Below are 25,625 nucleotides of genomic sequence, written 5' to 3' on the forward strand. Positions count from 1 at the left end.
TACCTTACTTTCGCACACTGCGATGTTACAGGATTTGAAGCCTTCTCCATATCGAGGAGGATAGAAAGAAAAACTATTAGGTACAAATGCGTCACGGATGTTTCCTTCAATGCGCACAAGGTGATCAATTGGGGACGTCCCTTGTCTGAAGCCACACTGGTAGGGATCACGCAAATTATTCAGTTCAAGAAAACTTAGTGTTCACCGATTATTTTTTTTTTCAAATAGCATAGAACGACAAAATGTGAGAGCTATAGGGCGGTAACTTGCCACCGAGGAACGGTTTTTACCCTGCTACAAAACAGGGACCACAATCGCTTCTTTTCATGTGGATGGAAGGTATCCGGCTACCGGATACCTTCTATCCACATGAAAAGAAGCGATCAACATGAAAGATCCCCATGAAAAGGCTGCCTTTCTGAGGCACCTTATCCCTGTTTATACCATTTTTGCCTCAGTGTGCTGTTCCATCTGTCAGCCCCTTTCTTGATTTTGCATTACTGTGTTAGGTACCGGTGCAGAGCTCTTGCATGCGAACAGGGCAACTCTGTAGTCGTCAATACTGAAAGTCTGGTTAGACGGCTTGTTCTGTCGGCATTTACGTGCGATTGGTTTGCATTCTTCTATTTCTTAGTGTTTAAGTAAGGACTGCGAATAATAGCTGGACACATGCTCAAAATGCTCCCCAATAAAGTCTGCCTGGTCTTGCAAGGTATTCTCTAGGTCGTCCTCAAGCGGCAACGGACGAAGTTGTTGTCCTTTTGGCTTTCTTAAACCATTCTACACTTTCGCCTCATGTGCGTATGAATTCATACCCGAGAGCAAGCTCACCCAACTCTCTCTCTTTTCCTGACGCCGCGTCCGCCTTCCCTGCGATTTATAGTGCTTAAATTTAACTAGATTTTCTGAATTTGGCGACCTAAGCAATACGCCCTATACACTACTCTTCCTTTCTCGCGTCTCTGTGCACTCATTTTTCCAGCAAGGAACACGTCTAGTAAGTGAATTACCATTCGTTTGTGGGATAAACTTTTCGGCTGCAGCAATACACTAAAATCGTTTATAAAATCTCGTGGTAAATAAGTTCATTATGTAAAATGCTTTCAGTCAGCCCATGCTAATTTTCATCGAGGAATCTGGGGAGGGTTGTCATGCTGCATTATTAAGTTTAAAGTTACAGCGATGTGGCTACTTCAAAACAGATTAATGATTACATTACATTCCAGGTGAGGTGGAAGAGAAGCAGAGCGAATTGCTAGATCTATCGATGAATACGAGTTGCGTTGCACGCTGTGATGAGTCGGGTTCTTATTAAACAGTCATGTGCCAGCGGTCAGATGAAAATTTTCAATGAATCGACCTCTCGCATAGCATCGCTAGTATCGCCACAACTTGTGAGCGGTAAAATCACCCGAAGTATGCAAGGCCCTGGAAGCTGATCAATGAGGTTGTAGAAATCGGTTTATCCGAGATGATAGTTTAGTGGTATGTATAAGGAACATACATTCACCAATTTATTTTAAACAAAGTCACAGGCCTGCGTGGCAGACCCAGCACAGTGACAGCGTAATCTGTAGGAGCGGCTCCAAAGGAGCACCATTTTCGGCACCACGCCTTACAGGGTCTTCCCGACTAAGTTTCTTCAGGTCGTTCTCGCGAAAACGACGCGAACTGTCCGCCCGGCGTCGACTGTGAGCTGCGGCTTGTCCTGCTCTCTGTACAGTGATCTGCTGAGCTCGATGTTGCCTGCTTGCAGCCTCGTGCGTAGCCCTGTGGTTCGCTTCTTCATTAGAGGTTCGTCCCTTGCGAGGAGGCGCCATAACGCCTACCAAATATTAAACACCGGTATCCAGACTGCGTTGCACACATCCCTTGACCCGTGGCACGGTACGTTACTGTCGATGATGATATGATGATGATGGTTATGATGATGATGATGATTTTCCCTTTATTTATTCATGATGATGATGAGGAGGAGGAGGAGGAGTTGCGGCACGCAACTGCTATATTCAACTGCTACATGTCGGGATACCTCGTGGAATATAACGGAAGTGCAATGCAAATTTTGTACATATCGACGTTACGTGGCGCGCATGTCACATCGCGTGTCAAATGTCAATTTACAGTGCAGCTGCTGATCATGATTTAAGGACATTCAATTTGAAACGGGACGCTAACAAACAGTCAGGTAGCCTGCTTGAACTGAATCGTCGACGTATGGCATACGTGTTTTACCTTACAGCAATATTTCTGCATCTCTGCATTCTTTTGCTTGCTCAAAACATTTCTATCTACATTATACCGCTACCTATGCAACTGCTACATGGCATGCCACCCGGTGTAATAATATGCAACTACAATGCAAAAGGCGCAGTATAGACGCTGCGCAGCGCGCATGTCACATCGCGATTCAACTGCCACGATACGATGCTAATGATGATAATGATGATGGCTTATTGGCATACACTTTGAAATGCGGCGGTGACAGTCGCCTAGCCACCTTGATTTATTCAGGTACACAATACGTACTTTTTCTAGCATTTTTGTGCAAATCTCCTTAAACTTCATTTTCGTCTTCAAACATTCTTTAACTGTCTTGTACCGCCACCTGTACATCTGCTACATGACGTTGGATTGTAGAGTCTGACTCGAGTGTATCTTGCTTCTAGGGTCTCGGGTAGCACACTCGACGCGAAGGTGAGAATCAGACGTTTAGATGGAATATCCTCGTTGTCTTCACTTATTCTTTATTATTCGTATTTGGATCACACTGTGCTGTTTCAAGCCCTCCCGGGGCTCTTCCTCGTTCATGCTCACGAGATCGTCATCGGAGATGATTCCTTTACTTCTGTTAAGGGATCGGTTTGGGGTCACAGCTTTTGGCACATTACAAAATGCTACAAGCTTCACTAAATTACTGTCTTGTTGAGTATCACGCACCTCAAGGAGTAGGTCGCCGCTGCTCATTTTTGACACTAGGTTGTAGCCAGCGCATAGTGTTCCAGTGAGACCACAGTGAAAGGTGAAAGAGCTCGGGCGGTCTTTTCATGAAGTGGACTGTGTATAACACAGAAGCGTGAGAATGCTTCTTTTCGCGAGCTGAGCAGTTGAAAAGTTTCTTCCGTGCGTCGTCTTTTGGAAAGAAGACGATCAGGAAAAGGGGTTGGGGGCACGACGTTTTAGCCATAAAGAATTTATTTGATTTCGGAAGCTCCGCCAGCCGCCAACCGCCGAGCCCAATAAGTCCCGAAGTCCCGAGTCCCGAAGGAAACGCAGACGCCAGTTGTACGTGGCTACTATAACCTAATATAATATTCCCAAGGTTGGATACACTACACCAGGTTAACTCTTGCTGCCTGTGAAATCGAAAGCAAAATGGCGAGAGGCGGATACAGGAAAGACTAAAAGCGAGAAAGAAAGACGAAGTTTAGGGAAAAGGATAGGAAGAGACAGGTACCGATTTCACCCGGTTGGGTCAGCCCAGAACAAAAGGAGTGTGTTGCCTCTGCCCCCCAAGTGGCCCAAAAACTACAATCACTCAGCCTTAGCTCGACCCCAGGATCCCCTTTTCCCCGCACATGGCTAAGTCGCACACAGCTACACGCGGCAGGCTCCAACCCCCATGTGCTCGGGTCCGTAGTATCGCAACACACAGACGCATGCTTACGCAGACGCCTCTGCAAGTTGAACTAGTTGAATACGTTCACAGTCACGTAACCGTTGGATCAAGCACTGATTGGTCCCAGCAAGACGGAGCCGGCAAGCGAATATACGAAAATAATTTCGAGTCTTCGCCATAGTACTTGGATTCCAAAAATTATCAAAATTTTATCAAATACCTTTGTCCAAACGTGAAATAACGCATTTGTGCATATGCCTCTCCTGCTCACAATCTACTAACTATCCCACCATGCAACAGACTTTTCAGCTAACTTCTTGAAACAAACTTTCCATCGATCGATCGATCGATCGATTAATTGATTGATTGATTGATTGATTGATTGATTGATTGATTGATTGATTGATTGATTGATTGATTGATTGATTGATTGATGTGGAGAGCTGAGTGTCAAAAAGAGTAGGATGTGCTCTCGCAGGGTGTGTGTTCTGCTGCTTTTTATGTACTGTATTGAACGAGCTACATGCAGCAAAAAAAGGCGCGGAAAAGCTTAGTGCTCTCTTTGGCAGTCGATTATTTTCTCCGAGAACACTACACAGATGGTTCGTCCTTGCTGCAGGCAGGGCATACAAGCACAATATGACGGTCTGTTTGAAAATTACTTAAAGCATTAACGTTGCCTGAAGTCTCTACTGAAATGGCAGCTGAAGGGCAACAGTAAATTAAATCTGCTCCAGCAAACTGCACAATAGAAAGAAAAACTTGAATTCAATCAACAGGTTTTTTTCTTCAAGGAGTACGTCATGTCAAGTGTCACTACACTTTCCTTTGTAGGTGAGTATATTTCATCAACATTGTCGTGAAGGCTTCGCGTTGTGGTGGATTTTTCGCCGAATAGCCGAATAAATTGAGCCTCTGTGCTGGCTGCGAAGAGTTCACTGACTTTGCTCATCGGTCATGTGGCTAGTTCAATCAGAAAGATTGGAACATCTACAGTTAATATCTATCTACATCTAACTACAGTTAATATGTGAGCAGACCGCCTTGTTTGCCATCAGCCGGCTTCTGGCGAAAATTCTCAAGGAAGTCTTGTCCAAATGATGGGGGCACGTGCCGCCAACATGCGTATTCCAAGTACCCATCTTTCTATGTGTATTCAGTTTTCTGGCTATAGTGGTTGTCCTAGAGCGCATCTTTTTACGTATGCAGGAGTGCAGCGGTCAGCGCGAACCCACCCTGAGCGTAGATGTAGTGGCGCCCCCTCTCGTCCTGGTCGAGTGTCAGCTGTCCCGTGTAGACGGCATGCGAGCACAGGCGCGTGATGGCCTCCGCCAGCCGGTTGCTGCCCACGCCGCACGTTCCGCACACCAACACGCCCGGGTAGGAACGCAGCGACAGCGACAAACCACTCCTCACCGGCTGTAGGGCTACGAGCGCCGCTGCATGGAAAGCAGTGATCGCAATGAAACTGCTCACTTACAGATAACAGGGCCTCTTTGTGAAAGGACAAACTCCCCTATATTCGGTCATTGCAGTAAAACACGGTACTACATGCGTTTGTCAGAATCGTGCTGTAAACAGCAGGCATGTCGAAGCACACTGCATCCAGCGAGATGGCGTCATTTTTGTGGCAACGTAAAATATTAGCTCTGCCGCGTCGCATGTCTGACCACCGCCTTGGTTACGTGCTTCGCAGCCGCTAGGGACAGAGGACCACGGGTTAATTTCAGTTTTCATGAGCGCGAAAAACAGACGGCAAAGCAGGACATGTCTGACTCAAGGGATCAGATAGAGTTTACTGAATTGTGAATGCTGATAAACAAGAAAGCAAGCAATATTCGCAAGTATAATGTAGAAAAAACTGAAGAATCAATAAAAGTAGCTGCAGCATGAAGTCTGTGAAAAGAAAATTTGGCATAGAGCTTGGCAAGATGTATACAGTGAAAGATAAGCAGGGTAATGTCATAATTACGACTAAATAGTAAAAAGAGTAGATGAATTCTATACTGACACGTACAGTGCCCAGAGCAGCCACGCAGCCTTCATTGGAACTAGTGAAGAAGAGGATACAGATGGTCCTTCTATATCTAACAATAAACTTAGAAGGGTCTTGCAAGACATGTCCCGGAGAAATGTGGTAGGGGAAGATGGAATAACAGTCGACTTAATAAAAGACGGAAGAGATATTATGCTCCAGAAGCTTGCGGCCCTGTTACGCAATACCTCACAATTTCAAGTGTACCAAAGAGCTCGAAGAATGGCAACATTATACTAATCGATATGAAGGGAGATGTTAGAAGAACTTAAATATATGTCTATTACCTCGTTTTCATTCTTGCTTAATATATTCACCAAGATAATTACCAATGTAATCAGGGCAACACTTGACTTCAACTAACCAAGAGAACAGGCTCGCTTCAGGACGGGATATACTACGATGAATCACGTCCACGTCATCAATCAGGTAATTGAGAAATTTGCGGAGTACAATCGGCCTCTCTATATGGGTTTGCAAAATCATAAATATTGATTTGATTCAGTAAAGATACCAGCAGTCATGGAGGCCTTGCGCAATGAATGAGCACAGGATGTATACGTGAATATGTTGGGAAATATGTACAAGGATTCCACAGCCGCCTTTCCTAATAAGTAGAAAATTACCTATCAAGAAAGGGATATGGTAAGAAGACACCATCTGCCCAATGCTATTCAGTGCATGCTTAGAAGTATTCAAGCTATTATACAGGGATGGCTTAGAAGTGAGCATCAACGGGGACTATTTCAACAAGCTTCGGTTGGTGGATGCCAATGTGCTTCAGCAACACTGGCGATGAATCACAACAAATGAATGAGGACGTCAACCAAGAAAGTGTAAGGATAGGGTTGGAAATTAGTATTCAGAATAGAAAGATTACGTTGGATAGCCTGAAAAGGGAACAAGAACTCGTGATCACCAGTCAACCTATACAGTCTGTCCAGAAGTATGGTTATCTAGGTCAGTTAATCACAGGGAACCCTGATAATGGGAAGGAAATTTACGCACGAATAAATGCGTTGGAGTACATGCGGAAGGCATTATCAAGTCCTTATAGGAAGCGTACCGTTCTCGCTAAAAAGATTAGTGTACAATCATTGCATTCTACCCGTGCTAACATATGGGATGGAAACTTATAGGTTAAAAAGAGAAGCCCGAGAACAAGTTAAGGACCACGCAAAGAGCGAAACAAAAAACGTTAATTAAATTAGCTTTAGTGGCGCAGAAGCGACCAAGGCTAGCTGCGCCAAACACAAGGTGTTATAAAATCAAATTGAATAACAGCAAAAGCTGTGTTCATCTTGAGCGTGTGTAAATAGCCGGTGTCCTCTAGAAACTTCCGAAAATCAGGTAATGTCACTAGTGTATCATCTTCTAAAACTAATGCAGGGTGTAAGGGTATGTGTAATTTATATAAATTGTGTAACAGGTTTCGTCAGTGTGTTTCCACATATGTACACGTCAGTGAGATGTACATCCCTGTTCGAGGCTGTTGGCACTTTTCCTATGTTGGTGGGTCTTCTTTCGTAAGTAAAAATTTGTGTCTAAGGTGTATGTGCCGAATTCGTAGTCTGCATAAAGCTAGTTCAATAAAGCGTTCCTTGTGGCTACATCACTTCTACACGTCAAGCACGGGTTTAGTAAGATGTAAATTTTTGTTTCTGCTAAAGTCACGTTCCTGTTGCCATTTTGACGGCAGGGCCCTCCGAGTCGCCCGGATAGTATCTTTGTAAGGAGGTGCTGTGTTCTTTATGTATTTGTACGCTGCCATAGATGCGCATCTATCTGCTGCTTCATTACCTGATATCCCAACATCACATGGCACCCAGCAGATCTGTCGTACTTGTTGAAAGTCATCAAGTTTAAAATATCCCCTGCCTGTGTTTCACACTCGGATTTCAGATTTAGAGCATTCAAGGTATTTAACCAAACAGTGTGTATGATTGTGTTTTCTCGCTTGTCCGTGATAATTTTTTAACTTCACTCCATACAGCATAAACTTCAGCAGTGAAAACGGAGGCCTACTGTGGTATTTCAATGCTTGTTTCCCAGCTTTTCGTCACGACCTCCACACCCACGTATTCGTGTATTTTAGACCCATCAGAGTAAAACTCCATGTAATCAATATATTTTGTATTGACTAGCTCAGAACGATTGTATTATGTGTTCTTGCAGGGTGTCTTTCTTCTTTAGATGTGTGAGTCTTCAATGACATAGCTGTGTAAAATCGCACCATGGGGGCAATCATTGTGGCCTCATTCAGCAGCAGCAGCAGCAGCAGTGGCGGTGTAGCGGCGTGTGCATGCTTAACCTCTTCCGTCTCGGCTTCACTGGTTTGCGCCATCGGCCTGCCTACACAACTATTCAGCGCCTACTCGCGACACCGCACGTGCAAGCAACCAACCCAATCGCCAGCAGCGTGCCTCATCGGGCTCCCGGTGTGATTCTCACAGCTCATGGCTGCCCTCGGATCTGCGCCTGCACCTGGTCGCCAGTAGCTTGGCTACATAAACGTCCTACGTACCACTCGACTTCCTTCAGCATCAGCAGTGGCGGTGTAGCAGTGTGTGCATGCTTGATCTCTTCCGTCTCGGCTTCACACGTTCGTGTATACTTTACCTGTGTGTATATTTCTATTCATTTAGTTTATAATTTACAGCCACTGCTTCTGCTGCTGCTCCCGGTGTTTTTGGCCATGTCAACTGTTGCTGAACTATCTAAACGCGTGGAACAGCTGGAAAATACATTTAAAACAAACTTGATAACCTTCTTGACAAGATAACAAGAATTGCTGTTTCCAAGCTATATTTCTAGCCTTCTTCAATCATTAAAGGTCTAAAGGACGAGATAGCAGGACTAACAAGCAGCCTTGATTTTTTGTTAAGAGTGTTGAATCTCACAGATCTGAAAAGTAAGAGCTAACTGCAATGAAGAAATCCCTGATTGCACATAACGAATCCTTGGAAAGAGGAAGTAGTAACATGGAACAGTACTCATGAAAAAAACTTGGACATCAAAGGTTCCGTCTACTCAGGGTGAAGATTGCATGAATATTCTTCAAATTATTGCCTCTAAAATAGAATGTCCTGTTTCATCTAATGATATCGATGTCGCTCAGTGTTCCCTCTGCTTCTGACACAAAGCACTTGCTTGTCCGACTTCACTCTCGAGCCTAGAAAACTGAGTTCATAGGCAAAGCCCGGAAGGTATGCCTTAACACTAATGACATTGGATTCAACAAAACACGAAGCAAACCTGTTTTTGAGAATGACCACCTTCCTCAACAGAATAAGCAATTATTCAGTAAGGCCTTGCAACTCAAGAAGCAAAAAGTGGCTTTTTTTGTGTGGACTGATGACTGAGTCATCAAGGCAAGGCAATCTACTGATAGAAAAAGTTTTTCGCATAAGGAGTGACTCGGACCTGGCAGTTTTTGCTTAAATCAAATAGGTTTTCTCTTTTCTTTCTTGTTTTTCGATTCGTCGCATTTTGATCTGACCTGAAGTCTTACATTTCCGTTAACGATATCCCACCCTACTTTTCCCATAACTATCATTCAGAGATTCATTTCAATTCACGTAGCCTTCGGAAGCATATTCACGATTATCAGATACTACTGTCTTGTCTTCATTTCTTCTCAATTATATGTGTTTCTGAGACATGGCTAAGTAATTCCGATAAAAATCTTTATAGTTTTCCATCATGCAATCCAGAATATTCCAATCGCATTTCATCACAACATGGGGGCTCAGCCATGTTTATAGCGTAGGCTTGATCTTCACTTAAATATCTGTTAATTGCAGTCGGTGTGGATTGAGGTTGACCGCTCTTTAATAGGCACTGATAATAATATTGTTTTTGGTACCATTTATCCATCACCACATTCACCAACTCCTGCATTTTGTGAAGCACTTGACATTACTCTTGATATTTTTCAAAGGAAAAAGAGTGCGTTGTCATTTTGGGTGACATTAACATTAATTAACTAGATGCTTCCTCCTCTTATCTAGCTCAGTATGTCAGGTGCTTCCACGGTTATGGTCCTGAATCTCTACTCTCCCTTCCCACTCGCTGCACAAATGATGGTTTGGGAACACTTATTGACCATGCACTTTCGAACCTTGTTCATACTCCCTCCGCATTCATTCTTCAAAGCAATATTACATATCATTTCCCAGTTGCCCTTTGCTTTAAGAACAGCCCTCGGATTAATAGAGTGAACTTTGTTAAGAAGAAGTTTGATCACGACAAATTTAAAGAAATAGTATCTAATTCTGATTTGTCTTGTGTCACTTCAATGAATAATGCTGAATCAGCATACACCGCTTTCATCTCTATAATATTCAATTGTGTATCTTCATCTACAACATGTGTGCAGTGCCATAAACATTATTCTTCCCTCAGAAACTCATGGTTCACAGGGGCATTACTTAAGAGCCTGCGTAAGGAAGGTAACTTATATATAAAAAAGACAACCGTTTAATGTACACCTACTTGATCGTTACAAGCAGTATTGCAGCACACTGAATGCTCTAATGAAGGATGCCAAAAAGCGCTATTATAAAAACGAAATAAATTGTACTGGCTCAGACATAAAAAGCAATAGCGTTTGATCAATTCATTCCCAATAAAACCGTTATTCCGCCTATAGCCTACATTCATAATGAAGAATCAGTATTATCTAACCCATTGGATATCGCTAACGCACTTAGTGACTTCTCTCACATACCTGTTCCACCCAGTACGCATGACGAACTTGATCATTGTAGTCACTCATTTTTGTTCCTGCTACCCCAGAGGAAGTAAGAAGAACGATTACTGATATAATGTCCTCTAGCACAGGTATCAATAATATTCCTGCTAACCATGTGAAAATAATTGCTGATGAAACTGCGGATATGCTCGCTTACATAATCTAATTTTTTAAACTGCTGTTTTTTCCGAGATCTAAAGATGAGTAAGGTTATTTCAGTATTTAAAAAAAGAGGCAAATGCCTAATTTCTAATTATAGGCCGATATCCATTCTCGCCTTTTTTAGCAAAGTAATTGAAAAACTAATTCATTTTCGCCTACTGCCTAAAGAAGTTTAATCTATTTCATCCGAACCAATTTCGATTTAGACAAGTATATTCGACTAACCTAGCCTTCATTTACTTTACAGAAAACTGTAAGCTAGAAACTGACAAGGGTAACTTCATTGGTTCGGTTTTCTTAGATTTTACCAAAGCTTTTGATATACTTAATCATGACATTCTTTTTTATAAACTTGCATCTTATGTCATTTGTGGCAATTCTCTTAATCTTTTCTGTAGTTACTTATCTGATCGTGAGCAATTAATATCCATCTCCGGCACCTATCCCACTAAAAAATAATTAACATCGGCATTCCGCAAGGCTCAATTCTAGGCTCGCTCTTATTTCTACTCAACATTAGTTACCTTCCACAGTGTCTAACCACATTATCAGAATGCCTCTTATATGCCAATAACACCACTCTCTTATGTTAGGGTAATTCCATAAGCAACCTTACAACAACCTTTAATGCAGAACTTATTACCGTTAGTGCATGGTGTGCTAAAAATAAGCTTTTGATAAATTCCTCCAAATGTAAGCTCTTAATTTTTAATTCCAGGCCAATAAACAACGCGCAAGTAATTCCCCTCTTTATAAACAAGCATACTATTAATCTAGCAGATCATTTTTCCTTCATTGTTATCAAGCTTGATTCTCGCTTAAAATTTAATTTGCATATTAATGAGCTGCAGCGGAAAACTTCTTATGGTATTAGGGTATTACTCAAAGCTAGATGTTACTTTGACTTAACTACTTTAATCACCTTATATTATGCATTCATTCACCGTCACCTAAATTGTTGTATTGCTTCCTGGGGTCAAAGATATCATTGCCACCTCCTTCCCTCCAGCATGTACAGAATCAGGCCATTCGCATTCTCACCTGGAGCAACCGACGTACACATGTTACTGATATGTATCGGGAACGGCACATACTGGATATTGACAATCTAACCAAATTTAATGCCTGCACACTTGCTTATCAGGCAGTTACAGACCAAAGCCTTCTGAAATTTGTTCTTATTCAGCACCTTACTAACTCAAATATAACGCGCTTTTCCTCCAATTGCAATTTTATACTCCAAAAGGTACGAACTAACTATGGTTCTCCAAGAGTAGCACTTGTTTTAGTCAAACTTTGGAATTCCTTGCCTTATAACATTAAGTGTGCCTTTTCTATATCATCATTCAAACATCAGCTTCGCAATTTCATGGTTAAACTATAGCACCATTTATTGAATGTATTTTAAATACAACTTCAGCTCTGTTGTTTTGAATACTGTTTACGTCGTTTCCTACTTCAGCTTATGCCTTAACCATATCGTTTTATATTCTCCATTCTGCATTGTATTATTGTTTTGTCTGAATGTTTACTTGTATTTGTGTTTTTGTAATTTTATATTCGGCTGCTTTTTTTGCTGTTAAGTAGTATTTGTGCTTTTATTTAACATTACGAAAGGTCCCCATACAGTGTTTATACTATGGGACCTTTTTATGTACTGAATATTTATACCTTTTTATCTGCACTAAGCATTCAATAAACTTCAATGCAATTTACGCAACCTGCAGAAACTCTTGTGAAACATCATAAGCCTGACAGTATTTCTCGTATCGTAAGAGAAGCGGCTCAATTTTCTTCGGATTATTTGAGCAGTGTAAGCGTGAGTTGCAATGTGTTACAATTAAGTGGCATATGTGCTGCGGTGATGACTGAATTCTGAGTGCGTAGGAAAAAAATTAGTAGCGCTCTTGTGTAAGTAAAACTCATTGCAGTCAACGTATAAACTTGGGACAGGTGATGTTCTGTAAGCACAACTTGCCAGTCGCATTACGAGGTTCTGTACTGTATCAAGTTGTCGAATGTAAGAGTGTATGTCTAAGCCATAAATTACGCAGCCGTAGTCCTGGAAGCTAGGCACAATAGACCGGTAAATACCTAAAAGGCAAGTTCGGTCGGAACTGCAGTGCTTATAGGATAACACTTTCAGGATGTTTAGTGCTTTATTTGTCTTAATTTTTGTTGTCTTTATATGGGCCAGGAAATTAAGATTTTGTCAAAGATTACTCCCAAGATTCCATATTCTTGTATTACCGGTAGCGCCACATCATTCAATTTTAGAACCGGGTCTAAGTGCAATCCTCGTTTTTGCGAGAACAGCACTGTAACAGTTTTTTTTTTTAGTACAGATGCGGAAGCTATTTTTGTCAGCCCATTGTGTTAGGTTTATTGTGGTCTGGAGCTGCCTTTCACATGCTGGTAAATTTGAGGCACGGCACACTATTTTGGATAATCGACGTATATGGAGTGTGTAATAGAGGGGGGAATGATTTGTTAATAGAGTTCGCACTTACTATAAAGTGCGTTGTGCTATATATGCAACCCAGGTGGCTCGCCGTATGCATGAACATTAAAATCTACTAAAACAAAAGGCTCCAGCAACTTGTCTGTTCGATTTTCCCGATCTTCAGTTGTGAAATGGCCATTGGGAGGACTGCACAGTGAAAAGATGGTGACAGTTTTATATGATATAATGGTGATGGCTATAGCCTCGTTCGGGATACTCAGAAAAACGTTCCGTGCGAGGATGCTGCCTTGCACCACTATAGCGACTCCTCCAGATGGACGACTGAGTGTTCGCGGTCCTTTCGTATGACAGTAAAATGTTTCAGAAGATGTGTTTTTACAGCCTATACTTGTTTCTTGTAGGCACAATCCTACAGGGGAGAGATTTTTTAGTTAATCTTTAATGTCACCGAAATTGTTAATCGGGCGTCTACAATCCCAAAGTACGATAAAAGCCATAGTGATGGAATGACGAATGTTAATTGATGTGTATGGATCGAAAAGTTGTAGGTGACATTTGTTAAGAAAGTTGTGCTGTTTGCAAGGGCGGTATCCATTCAGGTTACCGATCCCTTTCTCGGCGCAGCTGCAACAAGTTTCTCCTTGGCGCGCTCCAGCGAGCGCCTACCTTTCGGCGCCGATGGCGCTGGAGTCATTGGGTCGACCTCCGTCGCCTTTTCCGACGCGCAGGACGATCGAGAACCAGGCGCCGAGAGGCGCGTGTCGGGAAGTGGAGTCCTGTCCAGCTTTGGGCCCTGTGATGCTGCGGTCTTCAATGATGGAACAGCACTGACTGCTACCACCAAGGGGACAGAAGTTTCTACAGGAACAACTTTCGTGGGCCCTGTAGACTCGGGAAAGCGGTGTGGCGCAGCCACCTGGCGCGCCGTACTGGCATAGCTTACTTGAGGTAAATGTCATATTCTTTTCCTGACTTCATTTATGAGATCTTTCCTTTTACGGTGATTGCGATGATTTATTTTTCTCTCTTCCAGCAAGTGCAACTCCTTGAGTAAACTGGATGGTCTCCCTTGCAACTGACACATTGTACAGGAACATTGCAGTTATCAGACGGGTGATCATTGGCACTACACTTCGTACATGTTTTCTTTTTTGCCTCGGTAGCATTGTGATGCATTCCCGAACCTCAGGCACTTGAGGCACTACCTCTGGTTAGGTGTGTACGGTAGGACGTTGATTTTCAAATATCCCACGTCAAGTAAACTTGGCACACTACTGGTACCTAATATCAGTATCACATGTTTCGTGGGGATCCACTGGTCATTTCGACGTAATGTTATCGTTTGTACCTTGATTACGTTTGGCTCTTGAAATCCTTCAAGAAGCTCTTCGTCACTGAGGTACAGGAAGTCTTCTTCTGCTATTACTGCCCTGCTTGTGCTGAGCGAGCGATGTGCAGAGATTGTAATGCTAATGTCACCGATACTGGTGATACCAGTGAGCGTTTCAACTTGCTTCTTTATTAATTCGAAGAGGAGGCCCCCGCTCGCCATCTTCGAGGTTTGTAGCCAGGTGATTCGTGTTTGCTAGGCATCTGGAAACTAGCAATGGTGACAGTTTTCTTACAGTTGTGTTGCCTTCACTGTTAAAAACATAGTACCTTGGAAATGTCTCTTGGTTTGTTTTCAGAAAGAACTGGAAAGCTCCTAAGGTGCGTCATCTTTTTTAGGGGGCGATTTTGGAGCGGAGGAAAAGTTTGCCATGTAAGCCTTGGTAAATTCAGTGGCGATGGTGACCACCCACCACCAAGCGCAACAAGGGGACGTTACTACGTTGGAATACTTGCAGACGCCAGCCATGCGTTTTAACCTATTATAGTGTAACCAAACGTTCGCTAACCAGACCTGGTTAAATCTCACTGGGAAACTAGTAAGTGAAAAGAAGTGAAAATAGAAAAGATTGAAAGTGAGAGAGAAGACGAAGATTGAAGATGACAGGAAAAGGCGACTGCCGAAGACAGGAGAGGCCAAAAAGTGGGAGAAGAGGAATATTTGAGGAGAGAGAGACAGGAAAAGGTGACTGCTGGTTTCCTCTAGGTGGGTCAGTCTGGAGGTGCCGTCTATGTAAATCAGAGGCCAAAGAGGCGTGTTGCCTCCACAAAGGGCTAATCACCCGGCATCGGCTCAACCCCTAGGATGACCCTTCTCCAGACATGGCTAAGCCACGCACGGCTACGCGCGGGAAGGTCCAGCCCTCATGTGCTCGATTATGTGACGTCACAGCACACCAAGCAACTGCTGACGCAGGCGCCCCTGCGGGGAAAGAACGCTCAGTGCAATGTTAAGAGACAGGAAGAGCACCGTGTGGATCAGAAGCAAACTGGGATAACCGATAATTTAGTTCATATTAACAGCGAAAAATTGAGCTGATCAGGCCATGTAGTTCGGCCATGTATTAGAGGTACAAAATGGGTGCCAAGGGAAGGAAAACGCAGTCGAGATGGCAGAAAATTTGGCCGGGTGATGAAATGAGGAAATTTGCAGGCGCTATTTGCAATCAGCTAGCGCAAGACATGGGTAATTGCAAATCGCTGGGAGATTCTTTCGAGCTGCCCTTGGGCATAAAACATAGGCTGATTATGATCAAAGTAGTAAAAATGTCGCACTGGTTAGTGCAAAAAACTATGGGAATAATGCTTCAAAAAAATTCTATTAAGTACTACATGTTTTCTTTTGCACCATTTTTGCATGTTCACTGCCTTTCGCCGAGTTTGCGCTCCGCGTTTGTGCATCGTGTGCCATCCAGAAGAGTTTGCGCAAGCACTCTTCAAGGAACAGAGGTCCTTGTTTTTCGTTTGCAGATTTCTCGGCATTCACCAAGGCGTACAGCTGTAGATATGAAATATAAGCGAACAAATGAAAGGGAATGCCTCTCAGTCCGGCACGAGCACAGCGGCAAAACGACTCGTCTTAGTATTCTTGCAGTACAGTCTGTGGTCATACCTTTGTGCCTTAGTGCATTGGGCACGAGTCTCCATCTTGGCAATATCCCATCACCTGCCCCAGTCATGGAAAGTTTGTGATAAACAGTCTGTAACTAACTGTTCTATAAGCAAGCTGTCAATACTAAGTGTGAACAAAGTGTTACATAGGTGAACTGATTCTACACAGTTTATGCACTAACGGCTTGCACCTTTATTCAGCAGTTGTATATGCAGCAGACTTCAGCGTACTTTTCACCATGTGCTCACCAAACCAACTTGCGTACACAATATGAAATTAATACGAAAAAGCTATAATCGTGCCATGTGAACAATGTCTTACTTCCACTTCATATTTAAGGTTTCTTTTCAAAGTAAACGCATATTGATTTGTGGGTGTAACTTACTTGTGGGTGTAACTTCGCGTCCTTCCTCTTTCGCCCACTGTTAAAGTATTTATTGTGCGTTCTCCTTACGAAGAGTTTATGCACCCAAATTACTACCACGTTAAGAACTGTTTCAACGAGTGTCCTAAATACCTGTGTCATTAAAAAGCTCTATTTCCTTAAAATTATATAGTCGACTTTCCCATTGCAGTTGCTTGATAAATTAATTTCTGGGTCGCAACGTATTGCATTCCTGTCAGAGTAGTAGTTGACCGGAGCATACACATGATGTAGTATGGAGTGGAGCTGAAGTAACACATCGCCAAGCCAGGTTGGTAGATAAATTAAGCACGATCGCAGATAATTTTTACTTCCTTCTCAATTCATAAAATTTCGTCAAGAGCAAGCAAGTGCACGAGGCTCGAGCCTGAAAATAGGGCCAGAGAGCCGGTACAAGACAAATGTATATGGAATATTCCGAGAACACTCTCGTCATATAGTGTCTCAATCCACTCAAATCAATATTTCCTTATGTCACAAAAGTTCCATTTTCACAGACTTCCTGAAGCTTCACTGGCATTCTGGCAAAATGAAATGGCCGCAAATACAAGACGAATGGTCGGGTGATGTGCGACTAAGCGCGAATAATCTGCTTCCATGAATAACTTATGTCTCGCTATATGCCTAATTAAATATTACCGAAAATACGCGTACTACAAGCTCGTGACAGCTGGTGAAGCTTGTCATTTACGTGTATGCTTTCCGTACACACATAGGTGCCGTTTACCAGGAGGGGCTGGAGGCGCTCGTGCGCCCCCCCTCAAGAAAAGATTCCGGGGGGCTGTGCCCCCCCCCCCCCCAAGAGATTAGCGATGGGGTCAGGGTGCATCAGGTCTTCGTTTGTACGGCGTTGGACAAATAGACTGAATAACTACAGTAGCCTAAAAGTTGAACGAACGGCTTTAAATTCCGGCGGTTACACGATTTGTCTCGCACCAGTGACAGAGAAGGATCACAACACCAAGTCGCTTAGATCCAGTTCAACATCGGGGATTCTGACTGGCAACGGCAGCTCTTCAAACGTCTACTGTTCCAAGCATCTGGGCGGAATCATGAACTGCCACTTGATAAGTGCAGGTGTTATTTTCATTTTCATGCACATTCTCTGCCAAGACTTCGAACCCTTCTCGAACACCCAAATTAACTCTTTACTCGAAATATCAAGTATGAATTTAGCTTGAAATATAAGCCCGGCAGAGATAAATAAAATGTTTAAATATAAATAAAATGTTTAAAGTAAATTGAATAAGACTCTCCGCAGCATTACGCCCATTTTGAGCGAATGACAGAGCCAGACATTGGGAACGGTTCTACGAGGTTGTCTTGTGCGGTCCGGGAATTGGCCGCATACACTTAACCCACAGCCACCTCTTAAGAAAGGAGGACCCACTGGTCTTGGAAGAGTGCGCAGACATATTATCGATACATTTCGGTGAGTTTTTCCCACGGTCTATAGGGGATGCCGTCGTTTGTGACCTGGATCCCCTTCGCCCCTTGACGTTACGCAGCCGTTCCTGCGCTTATTCTTCTTCCACTTCGGATTCCAAGAATAAATGTCAACCAAAGCAAATGACGTTGAATTGAAACCTGCGACCAACTGAACGAATCGTAACCACAGCGGGAACAAAACTAGAGTGTGCCATCGACCTCCGGAATCAACATGGTCATTAAAACTGCAGACTCGACAAGCGACGGCTGCATATTCCGCGAATGATCGACGTCCCTCCTGCTCTGCTCTCTGAAAGTTACGCCAGCGTTGTCGGTAGAAGCCACCTATAAGGCCGCTATGGGTAGCACCGGGCATTTTCGGCGCGGCCGCCGGAGAATGAGAAATACTCCTTTGGACGGCGGCCCGGTCAATCATGCTTTCTTTCGTACACTGGTTTGGCTTTGCTGTCCAGCCACGTTCGGACCGTGGATTAGGGACGAATTTGGGAGCACACCGACAGCTTTGCTTGCATTCCCCCTTCAGAGAGTGGACTGGACCCCAGCTTTTTCTCTTAAACTCGGAACACACTTTTGACACTTCATTTTTTGGTGATGTTGCCTTCCTGATAACACTACCAAATACTGTGCCGAGGAAAGCATGTGTCGCTTTGAAAAAGGCAAGTCCACTTGTCGAAACGTTGGCTCCCGCTTTCACCTTGTTCTCGTTTCGCTCATCGTCTTGAGTTTCCATCTCCCGCCTTCCCCCTGTTCTTTCCGGTTTTGTATTTCAGGAAACCGAAAAAGCAATGGACAGATATCATCAAAAAGAAGAAACCTCCCAAAGAGGATCACGAAAGGACGCGCAATCCAGCCGACATAGGACTTTCATCGCCCGCTTCTGCACCTACCGAGGTTCGCCTGAGCAGCACAGGCTCCGCATATGGCACTGTAACCACTGCCTCCGCACACGTGCGAATCGTTGGTGAAGATGCAGTTCCTAACCTTAAAGCACAACAGGGACGACATTACCAAGCAGCATGGAAACATACGTACAAATGGCTTCTGTATGAGGCGTCAGTGGACAAGGTATTTTCTGAGACCTGTCGTGCTGCTTGTGAGATGAACATCTTTTGTCCAAATAGTTCAAGTTCCGCGGATAAGGACTCTCACTTGAGATTCGTGCAAAACGGTGTTTCAAACTGGAGGAATTCTCTTATAAGACTTAAAAGTCACGAGACCTCGAATCGGCACATTGTGGCCATGAGCGGAACCGCAGCTCTTGTGTAGCAACTCTTGTGTAATTGGGAAGCGAAAAGAAATAGAAGACGCAAGGAAAAACGCTGATACCGACATTATCTTCATTACAATACTTAGCATTCCAGGGATTGGCAGTACGTGGTCATGATGATGTGGAAAGTAACCTAAGGCAGCCTCTGGAACTTCGGGCCAGTGACATTCCGGAACTGCGATCATGGCTTTCTCGAACCAAGTACAGGTGGCTGACCCAAAAAATTTTAACCGAAGTGTTGGTAATTTTGGCTCATGATATTCTCGGTCACTCACGAATGAGGTTAGTGAAGCGCGACGCTGTGCCGTGATCATAGTTGAGACAGCGGATGTATCTGCGAAGAAGCAAGTGTCGATCTGCTTTGGCATTATCCAAAATAACTTCAAAACACATGAGCTGTTCTGTGGATTCTATAACAATGCGGACACCAGAGCGCCCAGTTTTTTTTTTGCCCTTCTAAAGAACGTTGTCCGCAGTTTTGATCTTAGCAATAACAATTGCCGTGGGCAACGCTATGATGGCACTGCAAAAAGAAGACAGCACAGTGGGCTGCAAGCCGTCATATAAGAGGAGGAGCCGTGAGCACTGCACGCAGACTGTCTTGCGCACGTACTTCACCTGGTGCTGCAGGACATGAGCCAGAAAGTAGAAATGTGTCGCGATTTTTGGGGCATGATGCCACAAATTATAATATTTGTTACGTGCTCCCAAACCGCCGAATATGTCTCAGGCATTTCAGAAAGATGAGAGCATAAGCTTGCGAAACTTTTGTTTCACGAAGTGGACGCTGAGGCGAACTTCTCTGATCGACTATTAAGAACTATAGCCACCCAATTTCATTTCTTCATGACCTCGCATCAGAAGAACGAAACGATGCCGGAGCCAAAGTCAGTGAATTTTTGAAAGCGCTGTTAAAATTCGACACATATTTCACCCTCACGCTCCTGACACTTGTGTTTTCGCAATGCAACGCAGCAAGTACTGCGTTGCAGAAAGCAGCACGGAGATTTGATCAAGCAGAAAAAAAATGGAAAAGGCTGTCAGGGAGAGTCTTAGTGGCCTTGGGAAGGAAGGATTTTGCCGATTTTGGAACGAGACACACGTAGAGGCGCGTGGAACTAAATGCTAGAGAGAAAGAAGCTCCTCCTAAGCCAAAGAAAAGGTCCATGATGGTATGACGACGTATCTGCATCTCACGTATTTCCTTCGGCCGAGGACACGTACCACCAGCGGTCCTACGAGGTATCGAACATAGTAGATCCCTCGCTGGACGACAAGTGCTGACCAGAAATGTGGCAGCACATCACACAGACTGATCAGTTTCGACTGGGAATGGTGAAAGCACGCGGCTGTTGAAGTTCTACGGGCAAGACTTTGAGATATAGCAAAGCAGCGCAATACACCTTTGCAAACGTTTCAGGATGTTGTACAGATGCTTTCGGGCGATAACTGAGCAGCTGCGAGATCTTTTGCCCGAGGTGGCTAAGCTTGTCAAAATTGTTTCGACTATCCCAGTCACGTCAAGCACATCTGAGAGATCGTTTCCATGCCTCCGTCGTGTCAAAACGTACCTGCGGTCAACAATGGAACAAGCGCGGTTGAATCACGTAGCAGTTCTCCAGGGGCACAAAGAGCTAGCACGCAAAGTGAATCTCAGTGACATCGCAGACCAATTTATTCAGAGATCAATTATACGTTCTCCACTTACACATTTTCGATGGTGCGGTAGCCTTTGTATATAAGGACAGTGAACTTCATCACAGTATAATGCGCCAGATTTATTGAAGCTATCACAGACCCTGACCTTAATTTATCCCCTCCCATAAAATCTGTATTTTTCCGCTTCGTTATTATAACCTCTGCCCTTTGAGTATTGTTCCTATATTTTTGTTTTCTATCGAGTGTGGTAGTTCGTTTACATTTTTTAAAGGCCAAGAGTTTATGATCTAACTTTAGATGCTCTATTGCCAGCTTATTGTGGAAATGTTCTTGCGGCCCATTGTTTCTTAGACGCCACGAGTTTAAAATCGTTTTAATTTCCGAATTGTTAGCTTATTGTGGAAATCTTTGTATTGCTCAGTAGTTCTTACAAACGAAGGATTTTTAATCAGCTTGTAATGTTTGAACTGTTACCTTGCTGAGGAAATGTTTGTATTTCCCCCGGTTTACTCTCACTTTGATTAAGGGCGTTACAAATGTCTACCAAGAGGTTACGTGTTTTCACTCTCTTTTTTCGTTTATTTACTTAGTATCTTAAGAAATAGGCGGTAACCTTTTTTAGCATATTCGCCCGGCTTTAGAAGTGAATAAAACTGATGGTTACATATATTGTCTCTGCACCGGCGAAGGAGCATGCACGGGGTAGTGAAACCAAGGTTATCGAAAAACGCACACGAAATTATTATATATGCGACGAGGTTTATTGTCGTTCACAACGGCGTGGAACACTAGATAAATCAAGGCACTGCAAGGGCTGTCCGTAGCACGGGCCTCGCTCGCGATCACGGCACGGCCCCCTTCGTCTTCCTCTTCAGACGGCATATATGCAGGGGTGCGTCTGCTTCATTACAATGCCCCGGGAGCGAAGCGTACTCATCCTGGCGACTCAGGGCGCGGAAAAGATGAGCGGGTCGTAATACGGTTTCGGGCGGTTGACATGTACTGTCTCGCGCCCACGACGATGCAGGTCTGGTGACACGGTGAGCGGCTCGACGATGTAGTTTACCGGTGAAGTGGCCTCGATGATGCGGTACGGACCGTGATAACGGGCCAGGAGTTTGGAAGAAAGGCCAGGAATGTAGGCTGGTATCCAAAGCCACACAAGCGAACCAGGAGCAAAGTTGTGCTGTGGTTGATGATCACGGTCATGTCTTGTCTTTTGACGTTCTTGAGTTTCACTAGTCAGGGCACGTGCCAGCTGACGGCAATCTTCAGCATATTTGGCGACTTCGGAAAGCGGAGTGTACTCTGTAGCGTCAGGTTGGTAGGGCAGTATGGTGTCCAAAGGGCATGAAGGCTCACGACCATACACAAGGAAAAAAAGGGAAAAGCCGGTGGTCGCTTGCGTCGCGGTGTTGTATGCGAACGTAACAAAGGGAAGTACGGTGTCCCAGTTGGAGCGGTCAGATGAAATATACATCCGCAACATGTCGCCAAGTGTGCGATTGAAGCGCTCGGTCAGACCGTTGGTCTGGGGATGGTACGCGGTCGATTTGCGATGAATTATCCTGCACTCAGCTAGAAGGGCTTGGATGCCCTCCGACAGGAAGACACGGCCCCTATCCCTCAGTAATTCTCGGGTAGCACCGTGGCGAAGAACAAAATTGACAAGAATGAAAAAACCAACGTCCCGGGTGGTCGCTGCTGGCAGAGCTGCAGTCTCAGCGTAGCGAGTAAGGTGATCTACGCCGACAATAATCCACCGATTTCCACGCCCGCTGCATGGAAACGGGCCGTAGAGGTCGATTCCGACGCGGTCGAACGGACGAGACGGGCATGATAGTGGCTGCAACGGTCCTGTGAAACGCTGGGTAGGTGTCTTGCCTTGTTGGCACGTAGTGCAAGACTGAATGAACTTTTGCACAAAGTAGTACATGCCTCTCCAATAATAACGCTGACGCAACCTTGTGTAAGTTTTGAGGACACCGGCATGGGCGCTTAGGGGATCAGAATGAAAAGACGTGCAGACGTCACAGTGCATATGACGAGGTATAGCGAGGAGCCATTTGCGTCCGTCGGGCATGTAGTTGCGACGATATAGAATGTTGTCGCGCACGGAAAAGTGGGCTGCTTGGCGACGCAGTGCTCGTGTCGAAGGGACGTCAGACGGAGCGGCAAGGTAGTCAAGTAACCTTGCAAGGGTTGGGTCCTTGCGCTGCTCTGTGAGCATGTCAGTGATGGTGAACGGTGACAGGTTGGACGAGGAACCTGACAAAGACGCCAAATCAGGCATCAGTGGAGAGCGAGAGAGCGCATCAGCGCCGGAGTGCTTGCGACCGGAGCGGTACATGACGCGGATGTCGTACTCTTGCAAGCGAAGCGCCCAACGTCCCAAGCGTCCAGTCGGGTCTTTCAAGGAAGAAAGCCAACAAAGGGCATGGTGGTCAGTAACAACGGCGAAAGAACGGCCGTAAAGGTATGGGTGGAACTTGCTTAGTGCCTAGATGATCGCTGGGCACTCCTTTTCTGTGACGGAGTAATTTAATTCTGCTTTCTTTAGAGTACGGCTCGCATAAGCGACGACGTATTCATCATAGCCAGCTTTCCGTTGCGCTAAGACCGCGCCAAGGCCAACTCCGCTGGCGTCAGCATGGACTTCCGTGGGAGCATCAGGGTCGTAGTGGCGAAGAATCGGTGGTGAGGTCAACAAGTGGCGTAGCTGCCGAAACGCTGCATCACATTCAGGTGACCACGCTGCTATGCCGTTACTGGCGGAAAGTAAACTTGTCAAAGGTACCATGAAGGGTGCGAAATTGCGCACGAAGCGATGAAAATAGGAACATAATCCAATAAAAATTCTGAGGGTTTTGATAGACGTGGGCGTTGGAAAGTCGGCAATGGCGCGGAGCTTGTCTGGGTCCCGGAGGACGCCGTCTTTTGAGATAGCGTGACCCAATATGGTCAGTTTTCTTGCAGCAAAACGGCACTTCTTGAGGTTAAGCTGTAGGCCGGCAGATGCGAGACAGGTCAGAATGTCATGCAGGCGAGCGAGGTGTCTCGAAAAATCGGTTGAGAAAACGACAATGTCGTCTAGGTAACATAAACAGGTCTTCCATTTGTGGCCGCGAAGGATGGTGTCGATCATACGCTCAAAAGTAGCAGGCGCGTTGCACAACCCGAAGGGCATGACGTTAAACTCGTAGAGGCCATCGGGTGTAACGAATGCGGTTTTCGGACGGTCAGGCTTGGCCATTGGAACTTGCCAGTACCCGGAGCGCAGAACCAAGGAACTGAAGTATTCTGCGCCTTGTAAACAATCGAGAACGTCATCGATTCGAGCCAGTGGATAAACGTCTTTTTTCGTTTTCTTGTTTAGGCGTCTGTATTCGACACAAAAAGCGAATGGAGCCATCTTTGTTTCTCACCAATAGATCATGTGAAGACCAAGGACTTTGAGAGGGACGGATGACTCTACGTTTGAGCATGTCGTCCACTTGCTCCGTGATGAGTCCGCGCTCTTCGGCGGAGACACGATACGGGCGCTGTCGCAAGGGGGAGTGGGAACTGGTTTCAATGGTGTGAGAAAAAATTGGAGGACGCTTAAGCTTCGCTTTCAAGAGTGGAACGCGACAGCGTTCCCGTCGACCCGCCAAGGGCTGTAAGACAATGGGCTACGGCGCAGCGACTACGCGCCCCGCATCGGACGCGGTGAGCGTCGAGCAACGCAGCGTTCGGCGCGACAACAAAATGTGCGCCTGAGCAAGCGACGCACGCCTGAGCCTTAGGAACAGCTCGTTTCTAAGGCAACACCGCGTTCACTAGAGGCGCTTTTGTACCGCTTTGAAGCATCGAACTCGTGGCTCAGTGGTAACGTCTCCGTCTCACACTCCGGAGACCCTGGTTCGATTCCCACCCAGCCCATCTTGGAAGTTGCTTTTTATTTATGAAGTGCCTGCCGTGATTTATCGCTCACGGCCAACGCCGCGGACGCGGACACCGACGCCGACGACACCGGCTTTTCTGCGACACGAGCTCCTTAACGCTATCGCGTTAAAACCGGTGGCACGGCCCAGTGACGTCTGATTACAGTCGAAGGAATTGACAAACTGGTGAAGGAGAGCAAAAAGTTGGCGGCGATGAGGTGGGGAAAGAGCAGGGTGGATGGCGTTGTCAAAAACCACTGAAGGTGAAGAGCCGGAGACCGAAGCGATGGCGTCAACATGACGGAGGGAGTCGGTAGGAACATCGAGGTCGTCGACGTAGTCGACCGCCTGGAAGTATCCTACGGTCTCTCCACGCAGTAGGCTGATCGGGTACTGGTAGTAGTGAGCAGCATCACAGCACGGCAAACGGAAGAACAATGCCCTTGCGTTGAGCAAACACATCGGACGGCCTGAACACCCCAGTAGTGTCAGATGTGGCATCAGACGACAAGACAACAGCCATCGACGACTCAGGAGGTATGGTTGTGTCGGCGTCAACAGTGAGTTTGTCGGCAAAGTGAGGAGAGCTGGTCGGCAGTGATTCACATAGTGGTAAAAGCGACACTTCTGCACGCGGACAGTCAATGACAGCATGATGACGTGACAGAAAATCCCAACCAAGGATGAGGTCCTGAGAGCAAGATGGTAGCACGAAACGCTTGATAATGTACAGAACGTCGTTGATGACGACACGGGCCGTGCATACAGCTGACGGGTGAATTCGCTGCGCGCTGTCAGTGGCGAGCACCAGGCCAGAGCGAACTGTAGTCACTTTTCGTAGCTTGCGGCAAAGGCTCTCGTGAATAACG

The 25,625-nt window shown here is 45.2% G+C and overlaps 1 protein-coding gene across 1 annotated transcript in view; it reads right to left on the bottom strand.

The window, feature by feature from the left end:
* Positions 1 to 25,625, bottom strand: part of LOC142571224 (uncharacterized) — a 108,373-nt gene that overhangs the window by 53,298 nt on the left and 29,450 nt on the right. Inside the window, exon 4 of the mRNA XM_075679492.1 lies at positions 4,855 to 5,058. Coding sequence (XP_075535607.1) covers positions 4,855 to 5,058 — 204 coding nt within the window. The remainder of the gene's footprint in view (positions 1 to 4,854; positions 5,059 to 25,625) is intronic.

The sequence above is a fragment of the Dermacentor variabilis genome, chromosome 2 (genome assembly GCF_050947875.1).
Source record: "Dermacentor variabilis isolate Ectoservices chromosome 2, ASM5094787v1, whole genome shotgun sequence".
Taxonomy (NCBI): Eukaryota; Metazoa; Arthropoda; class Arachnida; order Ixodida; family Ixodidae; genus Dermacentor; species Dermacentor variabilis.